Below are 27,958 nucleotides of genomic sequence, written 5' to 3'. Positions count from 1 at the left end.
GACCCGACTGCGTTGGCATCGGAATCTGCTCCTTGATCGTCTTTGCTTTCCAAGACTTGGGTACAGCAGTTTCACTTAGAGGTCGGCACCTTCGTGGGCCCTCCCCTCTAGATGTCAGTGGAAGGCTCCAGGATGGACCAACAGGCGACAACGGGAGGCCACCGGCCGGTGCTGAGGCCCCGCTCGCCCGTCCCCCGCTCGCCCGTCCCCCGCGGTTTGTGGCGAAACTGCACTGCAGACGGTGCGGTCGCCCCGCCGGGCCGGTGGACAAGGGCCTGGGAGGAGGCCGCGTGTGCCCGCGGGGGGCGCTGCTTAGGCGAGTCCTCGGCGGCGCGCAGTCACCGCAGATGAGCTTCCGCAGAGGCGCGTAGGCACTTCCTGTGCGTCACGTCCGGCTCCCGCCCGCCCCCGGGTGTCCGAGCTCGGAGAGCCTGAGCTTCGCTGCTGGCGGGCCGCCAGAGGCTGGCAGCGCTCCCCCGTGCTGCGGACCGCTCGCTGAGGCCGCTCCGCCCGGGTCAGCGGCGGGGCACCTGGCCGTGCCGTCCGTGGGCGTGGGCGGCCCGCACTGAGTAAACTCCGTTGCAGCCCGCAGCTGAGGCGGGTCGGGGACTGGATCGCCTCGCCCTGCAGGCAGCCCGGGGTTGGCACCGGCGCTCAGGTGGCCGACTTCCCGGGGCTGGACGCGCAGGTAGGGTGGTGCAGACAGAGCGATGGGCAGCGGCGCGATCGCGGGCGGGCTGTGACCGCGCTAGGTGCCGGGAAGGAGGCGCCGCCCCCCGTGGCAGGTGCAGGCGCCCTGTCAGCTGGCGGTGCCTGACCCCGGCTCCCTTAGCATGTTAGTCTGTGCTGGGCAGTGGACGGCTCAGCCAGCTCCCACGCCGCAACTTCACTTTGGCCAGCTGGTCGTCTTTTCCTCAAGCGGTTCTTTTCTGGCATAAAACAGTTTCGCTGCAACATTGATGGTTGGAGTCCTTGAAACGTGGAAAAGAGTAAAACAAAAAAGCAAAACACAGTTTAGAGGTGGGTTCCTTGTTCAATGGCCGTTTTTTGTTGTTGTTGAGCCCCCCTATCTCCCATGGGATGAACATATTCTATTAAGCATTCTTTCTGAGACAAGGTCTTACAGGGTTGCCCAGGCTGGCCTTAAACTTGTGACCCTCCCTCAGCCTGTCAGCACTGGGATTACGGGACTGCGCTACCAGTATCCCAGGCTGCAAGGCACATTTGAAAGGAGAATGAAAGAGTTTTAAATAGCAAGGGAAGACCCATTGAATGAAGAGAGAGGAAGGCTTTTCATTAAAGTGGTTCTTTGCCAGTGTAGACAGATGATGGAGAGCTGGAGAACATATGTCCACCATGTGGAGGTGCTGTGGCTGGAATGGTGGACGGCCTCAACTATTTACGCCTTTAATCTGAGCATGCCACACAAAAAGTCCTCAAAGTATCCATTCTTCAAAAGGGATAAATACTGTCTTACAGCCACAGAGCTGCACTGTGTCACTTCAGTCAGGAGTGACTTGCCCTCAATACAAATTCTTCCTTACTGCGTGGTCCAGGGCTTCTAGCGTCAGTGTTAGAAGCAAGATGGAAGGGGGCTGGAGAGATGTCTCAGTGGTTAAGAGCACTCACTGGCTGCTCTTCCAGAGAACCCAAATTCAATTCCCGCACCTACATGGCAGCTCACAACTGTCTGTAGCTCCAGTTCCAGGAGCTCCAAGGCCTTCACACAGAGAGATATGCAAGGAAAACACCAATGCATATAAAATAAAAAATAAATACATTTCAAAAAGAGAAGCAAAATGGGGTGGACAGATTGTGAGTCCTAGAAGGCCCCTTTCTGGGTTATTTCCCTGAAATTAACTCTCAGACGTGCATAGCGTTTGTAGGCTTGATATGTTTTCTCTAAATCACCACTACCAATCCAGATGTCTTGGCCATGTTATTTGAGGACATCCACAGTCCTCTTTTTCAGAAAGGATATTCCATTCCTTCTACTCCTAGTCTCCCCTTTTTTGTCCCTCCATTTTGTGTTGGAGATTGAACCTAGGCTTTTCTTTAAAAAAAAAAAAAAAAAAAAAAAGATTTTATTTATTTATTTTACGTATAGGAGTGTGCCATCTGCGTATACACCTGCATGACAGAAGAGGGCACCAGATCTCATTATAGATGGCTGTGAGGCACCATGTTCCTGGAAATTGAACTCAGGACCTCTGGAAGGGCTGACAGTGCTCTTAACCTCTGAGCCATCTCTCCAGCCCCTGAACCTAGGGCTTTGATGCTAGGCTGGCCCTCTATGAGTGGGCTACATCCTCCACTAAGGACAAGCTTTCTAATCAAGTTATGGATGAGCATATATGTCATGGCATATATGTGGAGGTGGATTGTCAGAAAGTTCCTTTACCGCATGAGCCGTCACACCAGCCCAGGAACAGACATTGTTAAACTAGGGGTTTATGGAACTAAAATATGGAAAAATTTAACGTTGAGTGGGATAAAAATGACATCGTGAACCAGGCACGGTGGTGTATGCCTTGATTCTAGCATCCTGGACGCTGATACAGGAAAACACACATTCAAGGCCAGCCTAGCGATCCTTTAAGATCCTGCCTCAAAATCATCATCATGTCCCTCCTCATCATCTCACTAGCGTTTTGGCTGAGATGAGGGACTGTTGGTTCTTGTAGTGTTGACTTCACATCTTTGCTGCTGGCCTAGAGTGCTGTGTGGTTTGTTTTGCTTTCAGCTCTGTACCGTTTATGACAGAGGCTAGAGTAGAAGCTCATGAGCTAAGCCTGCCCAGCAAGGGAATCTTTTGTTTATTTTCATCTTAAGACAAGGTTTCTCTGTGTGGCTGTGGCTGTCCTGGAACTTGTTTTGTAGACCAGGCTGGCCTCCAATTCAGAGATCCCCCTGTCTCTGGGTCTTGAGTACTAGGATTAAAGGTGCCACCACTGCCTGGCCACCAAAGGAGTCTTATTAGGCCAGTTGAAGGGAAATTTAGCTTAATTTTTAACCTTTTCTTCTGGATGTACTTTATAATCTGAGAGGGACATGGTGATCCAGACCTTTACAGCCAGCGACAGGGTAGGGCGGCTGTTGCTGGAAACACAAGTTCAAGTTCAGCAGTTCTAACTGGCCTCCAGGCCCATGTAGGTCAGATCATCTGTGGGTTCTTAAATGCCAGATCTCTGCTGACCTTCAGCTTTGTGGAGGCTAAGACTTCTTATCTCTGTAATTGATATGAAGTGTGGGCTATGAACTGTGAGGCGGCCCAGGACTGGATGAGTCACACTCCGCCAGGCTTAGAGCTTCAGGAGCTTATCCATGTGATTATTTTGATAGCCATCAAGTAATCTTTAATTTTATGTGGATGAGTGTTTGCACTCTGTGCATGCCTGGAGCCCTCTGAGACAAGACGAGAACATTGGATCCCCTGGAACTGGAGCTACAGATTGTTGTGAGCCACACTGTGGGTGCTGGGAATCAAACCTCTGGAAAATCAGCTAGTGCTCTTAACTACTGAGCCATCTGTAGTTCCAAATGATACTCTGATCCTACACAGAGCCCATAACTAACTTTATATTTTTATTCTACTGACACTTGTTCTGTCCCCATTCCCTCTGGATTGGTAACTGTCTTCTGTGCCTTTGCAGGGTGAGGGAAGACTCGTTTATTGAGAACCTTGCATGGGAGTGGGAGCTGGGCTGTAGCCTGAGTGCTGCCTACATCTGATACTGTCTTCACTACTGAATCTGGCTGCCATTATCCACATTATTTACTGTTCAGTCTGCAGTTCCTGAGCCCTGATTCTACAAGACCAACACGGCTGTACTTTGTGCTTAGTGTGAGAGCCCTTCCAGCTTTCGCCCTGAAACAGGTAACTGCTCAGAGGTTTCTTCTATTAGTATGATCATGTGCTCATCATCATCATCATTTTTAATAATGTATAGGTGTTTTTCTGCATATATATCTGTGCACTATTTGAGTGCCTAGGGCCAGAGGAGGATACTGAAACTGAATCTCCTGAATTACAGGCTCTGAGCTGCTGTGTGATTGCTTGGAATTGAACCTGGGTCTTCTGGAAGAATAGCCAGTGTTCTTACCCATTGCAGTGATGTTTTTGTGCACTGTGCAAAGAACACCCTTATTCAAATGCTGGTTTCCGTGCCTGCCCTTGCTCCGAATGATGACATGGAGACCTGTTGAATTTATTAAAAGCTTCAGGCGCTGTAGCTGGGCAGGTACTCAAGGTTCTAACCCACCTTCCCAATAGTGGCCTGCCCTCCTTCCCAGCTGTGAGCCCCTTGCTTGTCCAGGTGGCCACTTTGCCTCTCTCCTTGGTCCCCACCTGGAATCCCTTCCCTGGGCTTGGAAGTCCCACCTTATCCTCTCCTGCCCAGCTATTGGCTGTTCAGCTCTTTATTTGACCAATCAGAAGGTGATGGAGAACAATGCTTATAAAACATTGAGACAGGAGACGCTTCATGAAAATGACAGTGCTGTGGGATGCAGTGGTTCATGCCTGTAATCCCAGCACTCGGGAGGCAGAGACAGCTGGACCTCTGTGAGTTTGAGGCCAGCCTGGTCTACAAAGTGAGTCCAAGCAGCATTTATATATATGCTAATGACAGTGCCAAAGTCTGGCTTGTATTCAGATCTGCACTGGCACAGAAATCAGCATTTGAATATACGAAGACAATCTTTACACGGTTCACAAAATATCTCTCCAGCATCTCCCTCTTTTAGTTCAATAAAAGACTCTTTCTCCAATACCAATAAACTATATACAGTAAGAACAATTATGAAAACCATTAAGTAAGAATTACATTCACGGGCTGGAGAGATGGCTTGGAGGATAAGAGCTCTGACTGCTCTTCCAGAGCTCCTGAGTTCAATTCCCTGCAACCACGTGGTGGCTCTCAACCACCTAGGATGAGATCTGGTGCCCTCTTATGGTGTGAAGCCATACATGCACACAGAATATTGTACACATAATAAATAAATAAATCTTAAAAAAAAAAAATACATTCACAGTGTCTAGCCCATTTGTATTTGGCAACCTTGGAGAAAGTACTCTACTATCTGTTTTGCCTTGGTGAGTCCAAAGTTCTGTACCTAAATTAACTATCTTTTCAGACCTTAAAACATTTTCTGAAACCCTAAACAACTTTCCGTTTAGTTGTGAGACTGTAACTGTGTAGTCTTCAGCCCAGTCAGAGACCTGAGAAGGGTAACTACTACCTGGGTAGACAGGAGGCGTAGAGCAAGTAGCTTCCACAACTGCAGAAATGACAGGGACAGTGGCTGGCTGGACAGTGACCCAAGTTCCTCGGCAACACTGGGGCATCATACTTGGCCTTCTGGCTCAGCATATGACAGACTTGAGCAGGAATTGTGAAGGACTGCCTGCCTTGTCTTGGCAAAGCTTGGCAGTTGACTTCTTCTGTGTCCTGCTTGTACATGGCTTGGATATCTTGCTTCTCTGCAGTTGAGGCAAGGGCAGTATTTTGCCTGGTGGCAGTTTGCCACACTTGGAGCAAACACCATGCCCATCCTTGAAGTAGAATGGGGGAGCTGCCAGGAGTTGCCATGACTCACTGTAAAAAAAAAAAAAAAAAAAAAAGCCTTTTATTAATAAAACATCTTTAAATGCCATATTCTGTAGATCTCTGAAGATTTTGAAGACCATCTATAGTATATCTGAATAGGCAAGCACTGCTTGTTTCTAGCTGTTTACTATGATCTGTTTAACTTTGAAAATATTTGCAGGAAACTAAATAAAGGTTATTTCTGTAATTAACTAAAGTAGTACCTAACAAGGCCACAAGTTGACTTATTACTAACCTGTGTTTCTTACTTACCTTAAACAGTTTGTAATAGTAGCTTTCAAAAACTAGACCTTTCCATTACGTTTTTAAATGAGTTGCATAGGTATGATACCTTAAACAAGAGTTGAAACATATATATTTGTGTGTGTATATATATAATTATGTCAAAGCAAACTATAACCTTAAATTTGTATCAATATACAAAAATGTATACCAATGTAAATTATTTGAGATTAGTAGTTATTAGTTTAAAAGTAGATTCAATAATCTACCTTTTACCCTATCATTCTCGTTAACACCTCCTTCTCTTTTCATCCCTTCTCTACCTTGTTCTCCCTAGCACTAGGTAGGAGAGAAAAGAGGATAGAGGAAAGGAAAAGAAAGAGAGAAATCCCTTAATCTAACCTCCTTTACTTTGTTTCCTCCCTGACCAAGACCATTAACAGCTTGTGACCGACCACAGTAACCAACTACAAACATTCATAACCTATAGAATGACCAAAATCACCCACCCAGCCCCTCTTGGGAATGTTGTTCTCTTAAAACTACTTCCTGCTCATTAGGGGCATCTTTTGGAGGCCCCAATAAAACTGGGATAATGATCAAGTCCTAAGAACGCTAGTGTTCCATTTGCTGATGGGAAAGTGCAGGGTTCACTGAAGTCTGAGCTGGAACAGTCTGTGAGGCTGGATCACCTAGGCCACTTGTCTTTCTTGCCTTCTTAAATCCCGAGTGCTGGGATTACAGGCATGTGCCACTGATCCTGGCTCTAACAGGATAGCCCTGTCTAGCTTGAAACTCATTATGCAGAATAGGCTAACCTTGAACTCACAGATCTATCTCCTTCTGCCTCCCAAGTGTTAGGATTAAAGGTGCATAACTACTATGGCTAGAAACTTTTTCTTTATTTTATTTTTATTATTTTTAAGTTATGTGTGGGTATGTGTCTTAGTTTTCTATTGCTGTAAAGAGAGACATGCCCAAGGCAATTTCTCTAGCCCCTGCTTGAATCTTCTAAAAGGCACCCCAGCACTAGCCACAACCTAATCAAGCATTATTACAGGTGGGCCAGGACATATACAGGAGAGTGGGGCCAGCCTCTCCTTGCTGTGTCCCTCTTGTCCCAGCGCTCTGGGAAATGATGCATTTGCTTACAGTATGGAATATATTTGGCCTTTGTCCCTTGTTCCTTTCACAGTTCTCAAAATCTTAGAATTTCCTGGGCAAAGGGAGCGTATTGGCTAGGGCTCATGATGCACTCCTGTGGAAGGAGGATTAGTTCAGGTCATCCTTTGCTGCATAAGTGAGTTCAAAAGCCAGCTTGGGCTACATAAGATCCTAAAAAAAAAAAAAAAAAAGACCTAGGGTGGTGATATGGTGATATATATCAGTGGTAGATTTTTTTGTAACATGTTCAGTGTAGATAGATAGATAGATAGATAGATAGATAGATAGATAGATAGATAGATGGATGGATGGATGGATGTTGATAGGTACATATATTGATAAATATACATACATCAGTACTTTCTTCCTTCCCTCTTCCCTCCCTTCCTTCCTTCCTTTCTTTCTTGGATGGTGGTGGGAGAGTTGAAGCAGTTCTACGTTTCCCAAGCTGGCCTCAAATTTAGGTTCCTACGACCTTAGCCTACAGAACTGCGCCACTGTCCCTACTTACACTGACCCTTGAAAGGTCAGGTCTAAACAACTGACAGATGGATCTCTTTGCGTTTGCACTGTCAGGTACTTCTGACTAGTGGAGTGAACAAAACCTCCTCTGTGTCTCAGTGGTGCGGGGTGGGGCTTCTCTTAGTTTCTCCTTTCTTGGCTGCCCTTGGATGATCAAAGGACCTGAAACTTGAAGTTTCTTTGAGGTTCTGTGACTTCACTGCTGGGAATATTAGGCCTCTTCTTTTTGCCTGCTGTTTGTAGATCCTTGGTCTTCATCTGAGTCCAGAATTGGTGGTAGAAACTTGTACTGCTTGGTTCAGTGAGAGATGCCTTCAAGGGGAGATTAGGCTCCTGTGACATTGGCTGTGACAATGTGCACATGGGGAGTTTAGATGTTTTATGGTACTAATGTTGTGTAGTGAGGAAGGAGACAGGGAGAACTCTGTGGGCAGAAAAACAGACATGGCTGGAAGGTCTTAGACAGTCCAGGAGAAAGTAGGTGTGAAGTCTTACGATGATGAATGTGTGCACATGCCGTGATGACTGTCTCCACTCCCGAGGGCAAGCCAGCAAAAGCTCTGGAGAGGAGGAATGGATGCTCTGAGCACCTCAGCCTGAGTGCTGGTTAGAGGATGCACACACTGGTCTGTAAACTGTTGCACAGTAATGACATGATGGAATGTTCTGCTGTGTGGATGTGAATGAATCTGCTTAACATTATCTTCTTGCTTAAGTTACTGCTACAGGAAACCAGCTCCTGGCTCCCTCAATTCTTAATCAGGCATGCGTATTGAGGGCTGAGATGTGGGGCCTTGTAATGACCCTTGGCTTCATAGGGCTCCTTGGTGGGCACACTGCCTCACCAGAGGACAAGGACCAGTTACTGTTTAAAAATTTGCCTAAAATGTTATGCATTCCAGAGGAAAGCTGAGTGAAAGGACTGTCCTGGAGAAAGAGATGGTTGTGTAGGTGTGAGTAGAGGAACGTACACATTTAAACTCAAGCTTTGTTTTGTAATGTGTGTAACCTGCTTGCATGATCTGCTACTGCTGAGAACACAGAGCTTCACTCAAATCTGTGCTCATTGACCTGATGGATGTTTGTTGAGTGTCATTTCATAAATTTAAAAAATTAGATTTTACCTATTTGTATTTGACCTATTTGTATGTGTTGGTGTGTTGGTGGCGGAATGTGTGCCATGGGGTAGGTGCGGAGATCAGAAGACAGCTTGCAAAAGTCAGTTCACTTTGTTCCATTGTGGGGAATCCCAGAGTTGGAGGACTGCAGCTGAGCCATCTTGAGTGTTGAATGTCACTCTTGCCATGCAGATTGGTATAGTGTTGAAGCTCAGTGGTGGCTAAAGAATATCTGTACTGTTTATATCCTGTTTGTTAGGATAGTCCCTGGATTGCTGGGAGAATAGAGCCCATGAATGAGCAGTAGATGAGGCCAGAGGTGCAGAACCCAGATAACAGGGTTTGGAGGGCTAGAGCATGGGACAAAGTCTGGCTGTTTAAAACATCTGTTTGAGGGACTCTCATGGGTTATTTAGCTCCTGCAATGAGAAGCCTAGGAGGGGTGGTATAGGGCCACGGATGTCCTAAGTGCCGACGTTGCTTTGTCACCTTCTCAGTGGCTTTTGTTTCTGTACTTTTTCTTCCAGATAGTAAAATTGGCCACTCCATCTTCAGTCAAGACTGCTCTTTAGGGCAGGAAAGGGAAAAGGGATATAGTGGAACATGAATTTTTTTCATGAAGGTACAGGGCCTAGCCATTCCTAGAGTCTAGGGGGTTCAGCTACTAGCTGGTTGTCACTAGAGCCAAATAGTTGCATTGCCAGTGATAAAGAAGAAGAAAACAACAGTGAATGAAAGACTAAAGGAGTGCTGCTGTTCCCATAATGGCCTGCAGGCTTCCCCTATGTCCTGAGGGGTCAAAATGGGAGAAAGAATGATACTTGCTAGGATCAGGTGACACCAAGGTAATGATGAGACTCGGCAGACCCATGGGTGGAGAGGGTGGCTACGTAGACTCTAAGAACAAAGCAGACTGTTAACTCTCCCAGCCCAGTGTGAGGCCCTCTGTACTACAGGCAGGTGAGCAGAGTACCTAGGGTGCGGTCCATGACTCAGACACGTGCAGACATGGAAGTGTGATGTGAACTAAAGTGCTGGAAATCCTGATACCCAGCAGGGCTGAGGCTAGATGCACAATCCAGATCTATTGTCTGTAGTGTGCCTCAGAAACAGTTGGAGGTTAGTGGTTAAGAATACTTGTTGCACGGCTGGAGAGATGGCCCAATGGTTAAGAGCACTGCCTGCTCTTCCAGAGGACCCAGGTTCTATTCCCAGTACCCACCCTATCACCACTGTCTGTAACTCCAGGTCCAGAGGATCTGAGACCCTCACACCAAAACAGGTAAAAATTAAATTAAAAGAATAATACTTGTTGCTCTTGCAGAAGTCCTGAGTTTGGTTCCCATGAACCACGTGGTGGCTTACAACCCTCTGATTCAGTTCTAGGTGATCATATACTCTCTTCTGACTTCCGGAGGCGCCAGGTACACGCATGGTTCATACACGTTCAGTCAAAGCACTCTTACACATAAAAAGAAGAGAAGGGATGGGGAAGAGGTGCCCTTTTTAATTTATATTTTATTTTTTTATGTGTATGGGTGTTTTGTTTTTATGCATGTATGTGAATCATATACACAGGCCGGTGTCTGTGGAGACCAGAAGAGGGTATTAGATTTTCCGGAACTGGAGTTACAGGTGGTTGTGAGCTTACATGTGACTACTAGGAATTGAAGTAGGTTCTAGAGCAGCCAGAACTCCAAACCATAGGAGCAGAGACCAGGAAGCCCGAGTGACAGCCTTCTAAGGCTTCTTTGATGGTGATATTGTTTTGTTTCTTGTTGTTCTTGCTTTTTATTGTTTGTTTCAGTACTGAGCTCAAACCTCAGGCCTTGTGCATGGTAGGCAAGCACTCTACCCAACGACATACTTCCTCAGCATGGAGCAATTTTTTGATATCTTCTTTGGGAAGGAGGTGACACTGGTCCTCATGAGATGGAGCAGGTCAAAGATGAGAACCTGCTCAAGGCCAGAACTAGGAAAGTACCAGTATCTACAGGCTTTGTATGAGGCCTTAAGAGCAGTAGAGTTGTAGGTATTCTAGCAAAGGTCTGAACACCCTTTGACATCTCGTTGAAGGCATTCTAGCACAAGGTCAGAACATCCTTAGGCCAAGAATCAGGCTGATGCCATAAGCATAGTGTGTGTCTAGAAAGCAGCAAACCTGGGCAAACCTCAAACCAGGACAAGAGGCAAGGAGGTGTACTTCAACATGCTCGTTCACCTGTCCAGTACATCAGGGGAAAAGTGGGCCTAGGGAGCAATGGTCTATGGTAGGAAACAAGCAGGGACCATAAAGATGTAAAAGAGAAATTGAAAGAACAAAATGAGAACAGGCCAATTTCAAATGGAAACAAGTAGGACTTTCATAAACTAAAAACTCAGTGTGGGGCCAGAGAGATGGCTCAGAGGTTAGGAACACTGGCTATTCTTCCAAAGGCCCTGAGTTCAATTCCCAGCAACCACATGGTGGCTCAGAACCATCTATAGTAAGATCTGCTGCACAGGCACATATGCAGGCAGAATGCTGTATAAATAAATGAATCTTAAAAAAACAAAACAAAACAAAAAAACTTAAGTGTGGTTTCTAGTTGGGAACAGGTAGAAGCTCTGGATAAAAGTCAAAGGGTATCTGTGGAAGGTGTGTCGAAACAAGCAGGCATGAAAAATTAGGGATAGCAGTCCAGGAGAAACAGGGAGCTCCTTCTGTTCTTGGGTGTTTCCTGGTCCCTGAAAGGGCTGAGAAGATGCAAACAGTTTCATTAGAGACCAGGGGCAGAGCCTGGCCTGGGCTGAGCCAATCAGGAGAGGACCAGCCTGGGGAGAGGAAGAGGGCTGCCTCAGCTTGGAACCTTCTAAGCTCAGTGCCGACTCCAGGCCCAGGCAACTATAATCCCAGTGCTTCAATGGCAAAATAGAAAAACAAAAGCAGGAGAATGTTTGGAAGGCAAGAAAGAAAACAGAGACAGGAACACCCTCAGAAGCTCGTAACCAGCCACTTCACTTAGTGGCAAACAAGGTAAAAGGCAGGACCCCAGGCTGCTCTGTGACCTCCACGTGTGTGCCTGCACATGCGCTCACATATCACACTCACTCAGGTGCACACGCGCGTCTAACACAGAAGATCACTAAAGAACATGAGATGTGCACAATTAGTAATGTGGTCTCTGAACGTTTTCACCTTTGCTTTCTTGCTTTGCTGGAGGCAGGCATGCTGGGGTCCATGTTCGTGCAGACCGGGACGGCTGCCTCCTCCTGCAGCTGTGTCCCGCTGTCTGGGCAGCTGGTTTGATGCATGTGGTCCATCCTTGAGAGCAGCTCCTCAGCATGCCATCATCCACAAAGCCCCAATCACCGGAAGAGACGGGACCTGGCTGCGAAGAAGAGCCGAAAGGAAACACACTTCTCACGTGGGGCTCCCTTTTCGGCCACCGGAGTGAGAAGATTGTCTTTACCAAAGGTGATGGCAGCCCAGAGGAGAGTCTGCTCACTGTCACCATCACAGAGACTACTGTCATTGAGTCGGACTTGGGTGTGTGGAGTTCAAGGGCCGTCATCTACCTCACGCTCTGGTTCTTCTTCAGCTTCTGTACACTGTTTCTCAACAAGTACATCCTGTCCCTGTTGGAAGGAGAGCCCAGCATGCTAGGTAAGGCCGCCTGGCCTGTTCCTGGCCCAGTGTGTACTCCTGCCGGCCCCAGCACTGTGAAGCCAGACACCACCAGGAGGGAGGGATGAAGGGTGATGTGCTCAGCCAGGCCTCATGCCTCCCTCCACAGGTGCTGTGCAGATGCTCTCAACGACATTAATTGGATGTGTTAAGATATTTGTTCCTTGCTGTTTATATCAACACAAAACCCGGCTCTCTTATCCACCCAATTTCATCATGACAATGCTCTTTGTGGGCCTCATGAGGTAAAAATGTGTTGATTGTCTTATATATTTATATTATAGATATGAAATACCTTTCTATTTACTAAGTGTGGGAACCTAATTGGAGACCTTGGCAATTAGTGCTGTGTTCAGGGCCCAGGATACAACTGTAGGAGCATCTAGTTGTGGCATACCCATCAGTTAGATTTTGGTTTTGAGGTCTTTAATGTTACATGAATTCTTTCTCAAATTCTTTTGTAAGGCAACCATAAAAAGTAATTCAGCTGGGTGTGATGGCACATGCCTTTAATCCCAGAGCCTGGGAGATGGTGGCAGGTGGATCTCTTTGAATTCAAAGCCAGTCTGCTCTAATAATGAGTTCCAGGACAGCCAGAGCTACAAAGTGAGACCCGAACTTTAAAAAAATAAAATAAAATAAATGAAGTAATTCAACAGTGGTTGGAAAGTGTTTGCTATCCTTGAGTGTAATGGTGTAACTCTCACCTAGGACTCAACCTCCTCATTGGGAAGAGGGACCAGATGTGCCCACTGGTCATGACTGAGCAGCTGGAGTCTCTTTTATAAACAGACAGGTCCTTCTCATGATGCTTTTCCCTTGTTTGTTTGTTTGTTTGTTTGTTTGTTTGTTTTAAGACAGGGTTTTTCTGTATAACCTTGACTGTCCTGGACTCACTTTGTAGTCCAGGCTGGCCTCAAACTCACAGAGATGTGCCTGCTTCTGCCTCCTGAGTGCTGAGGTTACAGGCATCTGCCACTGTGCCTGGCAATTATGATGTTGTTTTCTTGTTTTGAGGTTTGCAACAGTGGTTTTGGGGCTGGTCAGCCTAAAGAATGTGGCAGTGTCCTTTGCTGAGACAGTGAAGAGCTCGGCTCCCATTTTCACCGTTATCATGTCTCGGATGATCCTGGGGGAGTATACAGGTAAGGACTACCCTGGTCCTTTTGCCTGGGCTGGGCCTCCTCCTCCTTGTTGTCCACCTATAGGGTCACTGTCTACCTGTCATGATCTGGGTCTTGTTCAGCTTTCCAGAGCGCCTCAGAGCAGGGAGCCACTATATGGGCATAGGGAATTATCCCAATCTCGGCAAGAACAGCCAGTGCCCTGGTCCACTGTCTCTCTGGCGCCCCTCCCACCCACGAAGCTTTTAAAAATCAGCATATTCTGTGCTAGAAAGATGGCTCAGTGCTTAAAAGCACTTGCTGATCTTCTAGAGGACCTGAATTTAGTTCTCAGGATCCACATTTAAGGCTCACAACTGACTGTTACTCCAGTTCCAGCAATCCACACTCTCTTCTGGCTGTGGAGTTCACCTGCACACACAAGTGACACAAATTCACAGATACAGCCACACATACATTAGTAAAGACAAGTCTTTAAAAATAAAAATTGGCATATTCAAGATTATCATATTCAAATTTAATGGAGCAGTGTCTCAGTGGTTTAGCACTGGTTGATCTTCCAACATACCCTGGTTCAATTCCCAGCAGCCACAGATGTCTGTAACTCCAGTTCCTGGGGAGCCTTGTGTGATGCCCTCTTCTGGCCTCCAGGGGCACTGCATGCAGGTGCTACACAGACATAACATGCATGAAGAACACACAAAATAACAATAAAATGAAAAACTGAAATAAAAGGTACATAATAGTACATCAAAAAAGAAATGTTTTATAAGTAAGAAAGGTATTGATTTATGTTTGTATTTGCTTATGTTAAATAAGAGAAGAGGTCAGAGGTGGGGGCATGTATCAGTGGCAGAGCTCTTCCCTAGTGTGCTGAGGTTAGGGTTCCATCATGGGTTCCAGCACCGCATGTGCACACAAAGACAGTACCTTGAAATGAAGGCAAGTGGCCACCTACAGTGGCAGGAGGGAGAAGAGCCAGACCTCCTGCAAGACTGTTCTCCTGAGTGCCTTTGGAACTGCACAATTTTTAAAAAAATACTGTAAACCAGAATCAGGGCTCAGAATCAATCAACTAGAATCAAATGGTGAAGAGCAATTCCTAACAACCACAAGCAATATGAGACAAATGAGCCATATCAAGTTACCCACACAAAAGTATTATTTAAAGCCAGATACAGCAGTGTACTCAGGGAAGACAGAGGCAGGTGGAGCTCTGAGTTCAAGACCATCCTGGTCTATAAAACAAGTCCAGGACAGAGAAACCCTGCCTCAAAGAAAAAACAAAAAACCACAAATAAATAAAAAATAAAAGTTGGTGGAATTTATCAAAAAGGAATCTGTTAGGGAGACATTGGAGAATGGCTGAGGTACTAGTCTTTTCTTTTGTTTTGCTGGGTTTTGTTGTCGTTGCTTGTTTTGAGACAGGGTTTCTCTGTGTCGCCCTGGCTATCCTGGAACTCACTCTGTAGACCAGGCTGGTCTCAAACTCAGAGTTCCATCTGCTTCTGCCTCCCTTGCTGAGATTAAAGGTGCGTATCATCACAGCCCAGCGAGGTGCTAGGTTTTCAAGGGGCTTTAGGTTTACTGAGAGAAGTAGCCTGGTAGTGTTACCATCTCCCCAAGAGGCGTTTGATCACTGTGGTAGCTGAGAAGCTCCTTGGCCTCAGTGATCACTGTGGTAGCTGAGAAGCTCCTTGGCCTCAGTGATCATTGTGGTAGCTGAGAAGCTCCTTGGCCTGGGATGGAAGTTGGACCCAGAGGACAGACTGGAAAATGCCAGACTTAGACCTGGAATTCTGACCCTTGTGAAACCCAAGTTGGACAGAGGTGTTGTCTATGCCACAGTTGGCCAGAAGCAAAGTCAGGTAAGGTAACATATGTGTAGGTCTCTCTGGAATTTTATACATATTGTCTCTCTGGAAATTTATACATATTTATACATACCATTTAATGAAAACTACCAAGGAGACGGAGGATAATATCAATCATAGAAAACCAAGAGGTGCTTGTTTGGTAATCTTTTGTCAGAAGAGGTCTTCGTGTCCTTTCCTAGGCTCAGGGATCTGTTGGTTTCTTATTACTTCCCAGGGAGGTCCATGGAAAGTTCAAGTCCCTGCGCTAGGCATCACCAGCCTGTCACGGGACAGGAACCATTTCTTCTGAGGTTAGGCTGGGCTGAACTGAGAACTGTGATGGTTACTTTTGATAACCAGAATGGGCACATGTCCTTGTTTTCTTTGGCTATTGAAATAAGTCCAGTATGTAAGATTGAAAAGGTGCTGAATAGTACCTGATGTCATTTCCCAAATTAATGTAGGTGGGAAAGGAGATTTGCATTTGCACTGAATGAATTTTTAAATAAGACATTTATTTATGTGTATGCGCATGCTGTGCGTGCGTGTGTGTTTGTGTGTGTATATGTGTGCCTGCAGAGGCCTGAAGAAAGTGTCAGATCAAGTCCAGCATGGTGGCACACCCCTGTAACCCCAGACCTCGGTGGCTGGGGTGGGGGGTGGGGAGGCAGAGGCAGGTGGATCAATGTGAGTTCAAGGCCAGCCTGGTCTACAGAGCAAGTCCACAACAGCCAAGGATACACAGAGAAACCCTGTTTCTAACCTCCCCCCCCCCCAAAAAAAAAAAAAAAAAAAAAAAAGAAAAGAAAAAGAAAGTGTCAGATGCCCGGTTACTAAGTCACACCAGTGATAAGCCCCAAGTAAGTGCTGAGAACCGCACTGGAGTCCTCCGGAAGAGCAGCAAATGCTCTCGGTTGCTGAGCCATCCTTCCAGTCCCTGAATGAGCATTTTAATCTCTTGTATAGTGAGCTTTTTGTGGCTGTTGTTGTTTTGTTTTGAAGACAGGGTTTCTCTGTGTAGCCCTGCCTATCCTGTAACTAGCTCTGGACACCAGGTTTGCCTCAACTCAGAGATCCATCTGCTTCTGCCTCCCAAATGCTGGAATTAAATGTGTGCACCATCAGACCTGCCTTGTTTTGCTTTTTTGTTTGTTTTGTTTTTTCTTCCCCAAAAAATAAACTGGAGGATTAGCTGCGCTGCCAGTGTGACAGCCTGATGGTGGAAGGAGGAAACTGTCTCCCACAGGGCTCCCTCCTATACCTAAGTGCCGTGATTTGTGTGCACCCATACTTAAGCATACTCCTGTTTTGTTCTTGTCAGGGCTGCTGGTCAACCTGTCCCTCATTCCAGTCATGGCAGGGCTAGCCCTGTGCACCGCCACGGAGAGAAGCTTCAACATTCTGGGGTTCTCAGCCGCACTGTCCACCAACATTATGGATTGGTGAGTCACAAAGCACAAGAAGAAGCGATGGAGGAGGGCTTGTGTGCGGTGTGTCCACAGATGTTCACATCCAAGCTAGCTGAGTCCCACCCCTGTGACAGCCAGCTCCGCTGTCCTGTGATTTCTCAGGAAGAACAACAGTAAGCTCGATCAGGCGCATTTTCCCCAAAGCCAGCTGGAATTTGGTGATATGTAACCCTGATTCTTACATGCTCACTAGAGGGATGTGCTACACAGTCAGGGTAGTTGTGATAGTCAGGTTAGTTGGGCTGGTGTGGCACAGTTGCCTGTAATCTCAGCAGAAGTGGAATTGCTGTGAGCTCCAGGCTGCCCAGGGAAATACAGTGAGATACTACTCTAAATAACAGCAAAACAAACAAAAAGCCCACAGTGAGGTTGTCTTCTGACCGTCACATGTATCTTGGCATTCATGCGCACACCTACACCTCTAGCCACACACATCCTCTGTGTGCGTCATACTGTAGGATAACCCTTGTTATTAATATGACAATTCTAAGCATATCATTGGCTGATGAAGAATATAAGCTTAACCCTGTATGTCACATAGCAAGCTAAGTAAAACCAAGGAAGAAGCCAGAGACCGACTGAAGGCTGTAAAGCCAGGCAACTGGATCATTCTGTCTCTTCCTGGTCGGGAGACTATTTGTGTCTTGGAGTTGGGGCTGCAAAGCTAAGGATAAAAAGTTAACTCTCGGGCAGATGCCAGCCATGTAGAAAGGCCCTGAGGCAAAATGTTGGGTTGGTGTTAGTGTTCTGGGCACACAGTCAGCTGAGGACAGATGTCATATTCGAGTCCTGTTTCTTTTCTCTCTTTGATTCCTTTCTCTCGCTGGCTTTCCAGGCTGACTTTGGGTTGCAGTCCTCCTGCCTCAACCTCCTGAGTGTTGAGATGACAGCTATTAGGCACATACAGTGTATCTGACATGTCCTCTCCTCCATGCTATCACTGAAGTTCACCCCAGAACTGTTCTTTCAAAACTGCTAATCGGTTTAACATGTCCCCCATTTTTTGTTTTTGAAAGAGGGTTTCTCTCTTTAGCTCTGACTGTCCTGAAACTCATGATGTAGACCAGGCTGGGCTTGAACTCACTCCACCTGCCTCTGTCTCTTGGGTGCTGGAATTAAAGGCATGTCTAACTTTTCTATTTTTAAGAGAAAAAAAACAGCTACCATAAGTATATATAAGTTTGTTATCAGCGATACTGCTGAAGAAAACAGCTGACCTTGCAATTATGCACGTGAATAAAAATAAAAACCATTCTTAACCGGTCCTTTATTCAGTGAGGCATTTCCTCCAGGCTGTTCTGCGCCGTGTTTGTGGTTGTTAGGTACCTATAGAGTTACACCACACAGAAACCCTTGTTTGAGAAGGGGTTCATCACTAGACATTTTCCGCAGCCTGGTATTTGTGATTTCCTCTCGATTGAACACACATACAAAACATTCTATTCAGTAGCCAATCTGCAGGGAACATGAATCTTTGCCTATTTTCTTACTTAAGCTTACTTGAGCTTCTAAAAGGCAAAATTAGCAGATGAGTCCTAAACATCTGCAGATGCTCTTGATCTGTGCTGTTCTGTTGTTTGAGGCAGCCTCCTTGGAAACTACTCTGTCCATGAGGATTGGTGTCACCTTTTCCTACACTAAGACCCCTCTCTAGTGAGAGGCTGGACAGCAGTGTCCCACTGTGTCAAGTTTTGGTCTCTGAGGTCATTTTTGTTGTTGTTTTATTTGTTTTTTGTTTTTTGAGACAGGGTTTCTCTGTATAGCCCTGGCTGTCCTGGATTCACTCTGTAGACCAGGCTGGCTTAGAACTCAGAGATCTGCCTGCCTCTGCCTCCTGAGGGCTGGGATTGAAGCCGTGCCCCATCTCATGACTCTGAGGTCATCTTTGAAGCCAGAATTGTTTTATGTTCCCATTGGCTATTTGCGAGTTTTCCCTGTGGTGTGTCTGTTCTGGCTTAAAAATCTGTGATTTTTTTTTTCCACTGGAGTTTTGTATGCATGAATAGTTTTATTCAATTAGGGTCCTTGTTTGCCTGGGCTCTAAAGTTACTGATTTATGGGAACATCATTCCAAGTGAGTTATTTTGGTTTTGTTTGTTTGCATGCTTACTTTGCTTATTATGGTTGGTTTCAGTTTGTTTGTTTGTTTGTTTGTTTGTTCATTTGTTGGAGACAGGGTCTCTCTACTTAGTCCTGGCTGGCTGAAACTCACTAGACCTGTCTTTGAACCCTCTGCTTCCTGAGTGCTGGGATCAAGGCTGTGTTCCAGTGTGCCACCATTTCTGGCTTAGATTTATTTTTATTGTATATGTATGAGTGTTTTGCCTGCATGCATATGCGTGTATCACATGTGTACCTGATACCCTCAGAGGTCCATGGAGCCCAGAAGAGGATGCCGGATCCTCTGGAACTTGAGCTATAGAAGGTTGTGAGCCACCATGTCAGTTCTAGGAACCAAGCCTGTGGCCTTTTGTAAGAATAACAAGTGCTCTTCATCACTGCACCTTCTCTCCAGCCCTTCTTTTGGGCTTCTGTGACAGGGTCCTATGTAGCCTAGGCTGGCTTTGAACTCATTATGAATCTGAAGATGACCTTGACCTCCTAATCCTTTTGCCTCTACTTCCCTTGTTGGGTTTTTCAAAGTGTACAGAGCAAGCCCATGTGGTCCTGTGATGTCTGAGATGGCAGGTCACTCAGGCTTGCATGTTCTACTCACCTGTCTGTAGGGACAATAGGCACAGTTGTGCTTCCCAGTGAGAGGATGCCTGGACACACCTGGTACTGGACTGGCCTCAGGCAAGTAAGTGCCAGTGGCTGTTCAGCTTTGCAGCTGTTGTCATCATCTCCTTATTCACTAACTGACTTAAATGTTTAACATCCTTTCTCTGTTCTAGTTTGCAGAATGTTTTTTCAAAAAAGCTTCTCAGTGGGGACAAATACAGGTTCTCGTAAGTATTTCCAGGAAGAGGGCTTCTAGTTTTATTTTTGGAGGCGGAGGTGGTAGCCCTAGTGTTGGGGTGTGGAGGGGAAGACAGTGCCTCTGTGTAGCCCTGGCTGTCCTAGAACTCACCAGACAGACCAGGTTGGCCTTTAATTCTCAAAGGTCCTCCCACCTCTGCCTCCCAAATGCTGGGATCAAAGCCATGCACTACTATGGCAGCATTGACTCTAGCTTCATAAGGCCCTATAGGACTTCCGATCTTTGCACAGCTCTGAATGCTGACCCCAGGAGCCTGAACTCACCTGGTTTGTGTAGCTTTGACAGTTCTTTGTGAAAAACTGAAAGAAAACCACCTATTTCCCAGCTTCCTTCTCAGACCACCAAACAGCTAGTTCAGTTTATGGTGACCCTTTCCCTTTCTAGAGAGCCAAGGCTGTCCTTGTCATTGTGGGAGACGCATTTCTAGATTGTTGATTCTTTAGAGTTGTCTTTGCTGAAAATAGTAGGAGCCTCGACCCAAGCATGGGAAAGACCAAGTGTCTTCTGTCGCTTCAGGGCCCCGGAGCTGCAGTTCTACACCAGCGCTGCTGCTGTGGCCTTGCTGATTCCAGCATGGACCTTCTTCATGGTGGGTTTCCAGCCTGGCACCCACCACCCTGGGGCCGCTGCTTCCTTCCGACAGTTGAGGAGAAGAAGGCTGAGTGGCTAATACTCAGTTTTGTTAGGGTTCTTAGGCTTGCCCAATTTATCTTCTGTTATAGAAATGGTATTTACCCACTGCTGAGTAGTCAGTAGAGCTGGGCAGTGGTGGTGCTCACCTTTAATCCCAGCACTTGAGAGGCAAAGGCAGGTGGATCTCAATGATCTCAATGTAGTCTGAGGCCAGCAGGGACTACAGAGTGAGTTTGTTGGCCACCAAGGCTGCACAGGAAAACCCTGCCTCGAAAGACCAAAAAATTAAGAAAAAATAGTCAATAGAGGCTTTTGTTGCTGTTTTGAGACAGGACAGGGTCTCATTATGTAGTTCTGGGTGGCCTGAAACTTGCTGTGTAGGCCAGGTTGGCCTCAAACTTACAGATGCCTCAGGATCTTGAGTGCTAGTGTTAAATGAATGTGTCCCTGAATCTACCTAAGTCAACCAAACTGGGAGGAATACCCCACCCTTAACCCCTTCCCTAAATTTTCATCTAGTGAGCTTGTGGGTACAAAGATACTCATGACATATTTCCTGGCATCTGTCAGTTTGTGGAAATGTGTGCCTGTGTAAACCTTTTTCCTTAAAATGTTGTACTGAGAACTCTATAGAGATCCTGCTGTGGAACAGAGCTTTATTTTGCCCCCACAGTTCCACAGATGGTAAAGGAACTCCTCACATCTACATCCTATTCAAATAGTGTGTCTTTGGAATATAGTATATTGGAACTGGAATGGCTGCTTGAAACATTTTATGTTGTGGCCCTTGTTCTGATGGTCTTGACAAATTGCTCGCGAGGACATTCAGAGTGCTCCGTGTTAGTGCTTTCCAGCTCTGGGCACCAGTGAGATCGTGTCTTCTCAGCAGTGGTGGTGACAGGGAGACTCAGGCCAGAACAGTGTCCTTTTGTTTTGGCCATAGGATGTCCCTGTGATCGGTAGGAGCGGGAAGAGCTTCAGCTACAGCCAGGACATTGTGCTGCTGCTGTTGACGGACGGAGCCTTGTTTCACCTTCAGAGTGTCACTGCATATGCCCTCATGGGAAAGATCTCCCCTGTGACTTTCAGGTGAGTGGAACCCATTTTCCAGGAGCCATGGAAGATAGTTGCGGGTCTCCTCCACAGTGATGAGACCCAGGTTTCCTCCTGGTGGCCAATGTGATTCATTGGGTATTTTGTGCCATCACTGCATGAAATAGATTTGCAGGGAACTTCTTTCTAGGCACCCAGGTTGCAGGAATTTTTCTGAGACTCTGGGTACTTTTCTGTCTAGAACAGAGCTGGCAGAGTTGTCAGGATAATGGGATGTTCTATTTGTTTGTATTGTCCCAGACAGGAGCTGGTGGCCACGTGTTGTTCCTGAGTACTTCATGTGGATGTACAGTGACCAGAGAGTTACTTCCTTATTTGATGTTAATCAATATATACTTATATTGATTAAATATGTATATATAATGTATACATATATACATGTGCATTTGTTTTTTGAGACAGGGTTTCTCTGTATAGCCTTGGCTGTCCTGGACTCACTTTGTAGACCAGGCTGCCTTCGAACTCACAGAAATCCACCTTCCTCTGCCTCCCTATGTGCTGGGATTACAGGCATATGCCACCAAACTTGGCTTCTGGCTATCATTTTTGATAGACATATGTGGCCAGTTTCCATTGCTGGAAACTTGGGGAACTAAAGAATCTGTCCACGTTTTTTTCAAGTTCATGCCTGGACAGATTTGACAAATGGGCAACTTAGAGGTGGACACACTTTAGCAGCAAACCAAAAGGGGTCCACTGTTGTTGTCCCTAGCACGGCTGCAGGTAGCTCTGACCATATTGTACTGTTGAAAGGCCAGCAGAACTTTTCCTCTAACTTGGGTCTGCACTAGGGACGCAGGTCTGTGCCTAGTTGGAAGACAGATGAGCACATACTCTGATTGTGCCGCCACTAAGTCCAGGTTGGTGCAGTGAATTCTCACATGCCCACTTAGATCTGTTGCTGCTTGGTGCGAAGTTGAGGGAATGCTCTTTTAGTTTCCTTTTTGTTGCAGTGATAAAACACTATGACTAAAAGTAGCACGGACAGCAGAGGGTTTATTTGGCTTACACTTCCAGGCCACGGTCAATCATTAAGGGAAGTTATTTTAGGAAGCAGAAGACGGCTACTTGCCATTTCACACAGCAGTGCCTCTGGCCAGGGCACTCACTCAGGAAGTACAGCGAAAACCATGGAGGGACACTGCTGGCTTGCTCACTGCCTCATGCTGGCTGGCTTTCTCACACAGCTGGGGACTGCTTGCTGAAGTAATGCTATAGTCCATAGTGGGCCGGGTCCTTTTGCATGAGTTAACACACAAAACAATCTCGCACAGACATGCCCACAGACCGGCCTGATCTGGGGATCCCTCCCCTGAGGCTTGTTTTTCAGATGAGTCTGCGCTGAATCAGGTTAAAGCTAACCAGGACGGGCACACGGGGGGGAAACTTCTCCCATGTCCACCAGGCTGAGATGTTCCGAAGTGTTACCGTCCTCTTTTCTTTCCTTCCTTCCTTCCTTCCTTCCTTCCTTCCTTCCTTCCTTCCTTCCTTCCTTCCTTCCTTCCTTTTCTTTTTTCCGTGTGTGTCTGTGTGAGTGTGTGTGTATTTCTCTATGTAACTGGCTGTCCTGGAACTCACTCTGTAGACCAAGTTGGCCTCGAACTCAAAGCAATCCACCTGCCTCTGCCTCCCAAGTGCTGGGTATAAAGGTATACACCACCATGCCCAGCTTAAAATGTCATTTTCAATGTTCTTGATTTTTCAAAAAGAAGTGTGAAAGAGATGACTTAGTGGTTAAGAACACTAGCTGCTCTTCCAGAGGACCTAGGTTCGATTCTCAGCACCCAGTGGTAACTAATAACCACCTGTAACTCCAGTTCCAGGGATCTAACACCCCCCTCTGGCCTACGTGGGCCCCTGCATACTCATGCATATACACACAGTCAGGTACATACACACGCACACAGAATCAAATAAACATTTTTTTTTTCCAAATAAATAATGAGACTGGTGTTGAAGCCACTTATTTAATTCCAGCCTTCAGAAGGCTAATGCAAGAGGACCCCTGCAAGCTCAGAGCCAGCTTAGGGTAGAAAGCAAGACCATGTCTCAAAAAACTAAGTCTAGGAACTGGAGAGCTCGCTTAGAGGTGAAGGGCACTTGTCGCTCTTGAAGACGACCTGGGCTGATTCCTAGCACCCAAGTGATGATTCACAACAATCCATGACTCCATTCCCAGGATGCCTGATGCCCTCCTCTGACTTCTGTGAATACCAAGCATGCATGTGGTACACATACAGACATGCAGGGAAACTCACACACACAGTGAAATAATAGTGAGAATTTTGGTTTCTTAAAAAACCCAGTTATGTTGGAAATACGTTTTTTGTTTCAATCTCAGGTGTAGAATATGGGGCTTCTTCAGATTGTCCACAGCAGCTGACTATAATTTGTCTCATGCTCCAGCAGGGGCATCGTTTTGCCTGCTGGGGACTCTTGATAAATGCTAGAGCCCAGAGAGGGACTGTGGCAGCTGCTGCTCCCCCTGCTGCCACCTCTGCCCCCTGCTCTTGTTTGTTGCTGGTTGCTGGATTGATGGTTGCTCGCTGATGATGAAGATCAAACTTGCCCCAGTGAGCTTGAAATCCCTACTCAGCAACAGTCTAATGAGACCAGTGCTACAAAGAGAAACTCTATCTTGAAAAACAAAATAAAAAAAGACAAAGAAGCTAAGGCCAAACTGGGTGTGAAGACGCGCACTTATAATCACAGTATTTAGGAATCAGAATGGGATTCAAAGCCCCATCAATTTAGAGAAATGGATGTTTGCTTGAGCTCCAAAGGAAGGAAGGAGGAAAAAAAGAACAAAAGCTGAAGCAAATATGACAAAATGCCGTTCATCAAGTCCTGGTGGTGAGGCTATGTCACAGTGTTCCTTTTCTTTTCTGATTGAAGTTTTCCTCTTTTAAGTCTCTTTATTTAATTTGTATGGGTGTTGCGGTGATTTATTTTGTGTGCCTGGCCCTTTGAAGGGTCCCCAGTTGCTGGCCAACTGCCCTCTAAGAATTTAGCTGTCAGAACTGCTTGACACTATGACCTTAAGTGTTGTTTGCCTCTTGGATTTCTAGGAACAGGAGAGGATATAAAAAGTCAGCCGAGGCTGAGAAAGGGGGCAGTTAGCAGAGTGAGAAGAGAAGGCAGTTGGTGGAGAAGATACCATTAGACGGTTGAGCCAGGGGAAGCTGAGCTGAGCAGAACAGTTGTTACAGTTTGGAGCTGGTAGGACTGGGGAAACTGGGAGAAGGGATGGCTTAAGCTCACAGTTGGGGAACTGAGGGAGGAGCGATTGGGAGGAAAGTTTGAAGGGGCTGGCCTGGAAGCTGGGAGGAGGCCTGGCAGAGACTTAAAAGAACTGGTTATTGTTCTAAAAGAGGCAGCCATTTTACAGGTGTCGTCTGCCATGTATATGTGAGCATCATGTGTGTGCTTGGTGCCCATGGAGGCCGGAAGAGGGCATCGGATTCCCTGGGACCAGAGTTAGAGACGATTTTGAGCTACCATCTGGATGCTGGGAACCAAAATCAGGTCCTCTGGAAGAGCAGCCACTGCTCTTACCCACTGAGACATTTCTTCCACCCTTATTTTGAGATTTTTTCATTAAAAAAACTAAACATGAGAAGTAAAAGAACAAAGTTGCAAGCAACCCCCTATTGTTCCCATCCCCTCTGTGGTGGACACCTCGTCCACGCCCCACTTGGGGCCGAGACCCTGGCTGGACAGCACAGCAGTCATGCATCGTGTAACATCTGGCAGTCACTGCCAGCAGCAGCCCAGTTTGGGTGTGAGCCCAGAACCTGACCATTCCCTCTGCTCTGTTGCCGTAGCGTTGCCAGCACTGTGAAACACGCCTTGTCTATCTGGCTCAGCATCATCGTTTTTGGCAACAAGATCACCAGCCTGTCTGCCGTTGGCACCATCCTTGTCATAGTGGGTGTCTTCCTCTACAACAAGGCCAGGCAGTATCAGCAGGAGACCATGCGGAGTCTGGTCACAGCCACCAGCCGAGGCCCTGAGGATGACACAGAGCCGCTGGCTCCCCAGGACTCTAGACAGCACCACTGAGCTCCTGAGGCTGCGTTCCCTGGATCCCAGCCTAGGCTATCCTCTGGCACTGCATGCTGGGATAGAAAGGCAAACTGAGCAGGGCAGCAATCTTGCTCCTCGCTGGACATCAGATGGGTAACTTGAGAATTGGCCTCTGCCTGACAGAGGAATCAAACGACCTGCAGCAATCCTGCCATACTACCCAGGCTGCAGCTGGGACAGTACCTCAGTGGGGCCAGCTGTGAGACAAGCACAGGCCCCAGTACCAGCGTGAGTCGCTCTCTGCTTAATGCCATTCAGGAGACCTCAACTTTTATATGCCCACCTCCATCGCAGGCATGGAAGCCTCCTGGTCCTGACAGTCTCTGAAACAGAAGTTCCAGATGCCAGTTCCATGACTCCAGCATGGAGCCACAAAACCCTGAGAAACCAGAGTGGCAGACAGCAGAGACCAGTGTCTTCTGCCACAGAGGGACAGGGTTTATGTGAAGGGAAAGTCTCCTCTTCTTGGCCTGTGCTGCACTGGGCTACCCTGCTCCAGGGCTGCTGGCCCACGTTTCTGCTGCCCATGTGATGGTTGCCCCACTCTGGGAAGGTCGGAGAAATGTCTGATTTGAACAGCTGCCCTGGAGTTCTTCTCCATCTTGGGTATGATAAATGTGAAGCTGTTGTGAATGTCAGGGCTGACTACCCTGCAAAGGCTCCCTTCAGGATGGACGAACTGGAAGTTTGGCAGAGCATTGGAGCTTACAAGGTTCTGCTGCAGTTAAAGTAACACTGCTTTTTAACAAAGCAGGCACCTGCCAAGGGTCCTGGAGTGCCTGCGGGTAAGGTGCATCGAAGTTTACACACACAACTGGCTCTTCCTCGGGATCATATGAGGCATGTCCTGAGCCACCAGGTGCCCAGAGCCTGTACCTTCTCACCAGGGTCACTAGTGCCAGCTCAAGGCAGAGGGAAGATGACAGTGGAGCCTTGGGCATGAAATGCTGAGGTTCTACATTAGTCATCATTTTGTGAGTTGTGTATGGGGTGCAACCTGTGGCCAGCCGGTTCTTAAGACTCACCATTAAGCCAAACTCTGAGACCTGTGAATGGTAGCCCCCAGCACTTCCTGTCCCAAGCCCCACTTCTACTCGCTGCACTTCTTCAGTGCCCTGGTGCTTTGCTAGTTTCCAGGTTCTCTTCTTATCTGGGAAACACAAAAATAGCCCTTTGAAGAGATAGATTGAAGTGAAAAAGCAATAATTATGTGTAAGTTTTATTTACTTGAAAAAGTCATCTGCCATGATGGATCAAAATGAGGCCTTCTAGTCTGCAGGCCGCCTTTTAAAACAAGATGAGCTGAGTGCTGGGCACAGGCTAGGTTCGTCCTCACTGTGTATGTGAGCTCACCCCACTACGAAGACATTGTATTTGACTTTGCCCAGCTTTCTTGTTCCTTCCTCTTTGCTCTCCCCAAAATAAAGATCCAGTGGAGGGCAGATAGTGGCTGCTGGATTAGTCTGTGCACTAGGCCTGTCTACTCACACTCTGGCTGTGGAGCTGCTGACACAGACAGAGGAGCGCATGCTTGGGTGCTGTAGGAAGATCTCTGGCCTTCCCCCAGAACTTGTCTACGTGTGCTCAGAGCCTCAGATGCCTGGCTGCTTACTTTTAGTGGGAATTTCTGCCTGTATCGCCTGTGTAATTAGGAAATGGCCCACTGTGATGACACAATTCCCCACTTCACCAGCCTCACAGCCCATTTTGATTTCCTAAGGTTATGGATTAGAAAGGAAAACAAAGATTTTCTTAAAACACTTTGCTGTAAAGCTGCTTTTGAGACTTGCCCTCATCAGAGGAGGGAAGGGCTTGCAGTCTGAACTCAGGCCAGCACCAGGATCCTGGCCAGCTTTACATTCCTTCTGTATCATTGCCACACCCAGCTGCTTCCTCCAGCATTTCCAGGACAGGCCTGGAATGGCCCTGCTTGGCCATTTGTTAGGACCATCCCATCACAGTATTTTTTACATTAACTTTGTTAGTACTTTTACAGAATACAGTGTTCTTCGTGGATGGTTACTAATGTACATGTGGAACCTCTGGCACCAGGTGTTGTTACTTGTCTGAGATAATTCCTCCTGAGCCCATGTCATCCTCTGGGCTGTTGTAAACAACGCTGGATGGACCTTCTGAGCCAGCTGCCTGCTAATTCACTATACCTAAAATACTTCTAAGGGCTCTAGAGATGGCTTAGTGGTTAAGAACTAGTTCTCTCACTAAGGACCCAAGTTCAGTTCCTAGAACTCATGTAGGGTGTCTCACAGCTGCATGTAACTACAGCTTTACAGATTTGGATGCCTCTGGCTTCTCTGGGTGTACACAAACAGGGCCCATGTATGTGCGCACACACACACACACACAATTTAAAAATAAATACATTTTAAGACTTCCA

General features: G+C 46.8%; 1 protein-coding gene across 4 annotated transcripts; it reads left to right on the top strand.

The window, feature by feature from the left end:
• Positions 1 to 354: 354 nt before the first annotated feature.
• Positions 355 to 27,958, top strand: Slc35e2b (solute carrier family 35 member E2B). 4 transcript variants are annotated; one of them, XM_055615114.1, is made up of 10 exons: positions 355 to 688; positions 3,654 to 3,877; positions 11,842 to 12,281; positions 12,412 to 12,547; positions 13,320 to 13,447; positions 16,604 to 16,724; positions 19,646 to 19,699; positions 20,248 to 20,320; positions 21,308 to 21,453; positions 24,866 to 25,293. In XM_055615114.1, exons 3-10 carry the CDS (start codon positions 11,960 to 11,962, stop codon positions 25,062 to 25,064), a joined length of 1,179 nt encoding a protein of 392 aa, XP_055471089.1. In that variant the 5' UTR covers positions 355 to 688; positions 3,654 to 3,877; positions 11,842 to 11,959; the 3' UTR covers positions 25,065 to 25,293. The 4 variants fall into 4 exon arrangements, with proteins under 4 accessions (XP_055471089.1, XP_055471085.1, XP_055471088.1 ...); XM_055615110.1 differs by lacking the exon at positions 24,866 to 25,293 and adding an exon at positions 25,302 to 27,958 and having other exon boundaries at positions 358 to 688; XM_055615113.1 differs by lacking the exon at positions 24,866 to 25,293 and adding an exon at positions 25,302 to 27,958 and having other exon boundaries at positions 358 to 688; positions 11,838 to 12,281.

The sequence above is a fragment of the Psammomys obesus genome, unplaced genomic scaffold (genome assembly GCF_907164565.1).
Source record: "Psammomys obesus unplaced genomic scaffold, mPsaObe1.curated_primary_1811, whole genome shotgun sequence".
Lineage (NCBI taxonomy): Eukaryota > Metazoa > Chordata > Mammalia > Rodentia > Muridae > Psammomys > Psammomys obesus.
The sequence above is the reverse complement of the archived record's forward strand: the minus strand, read 5'-3'. Positions and strand labels throughout refer to the sequence as shown.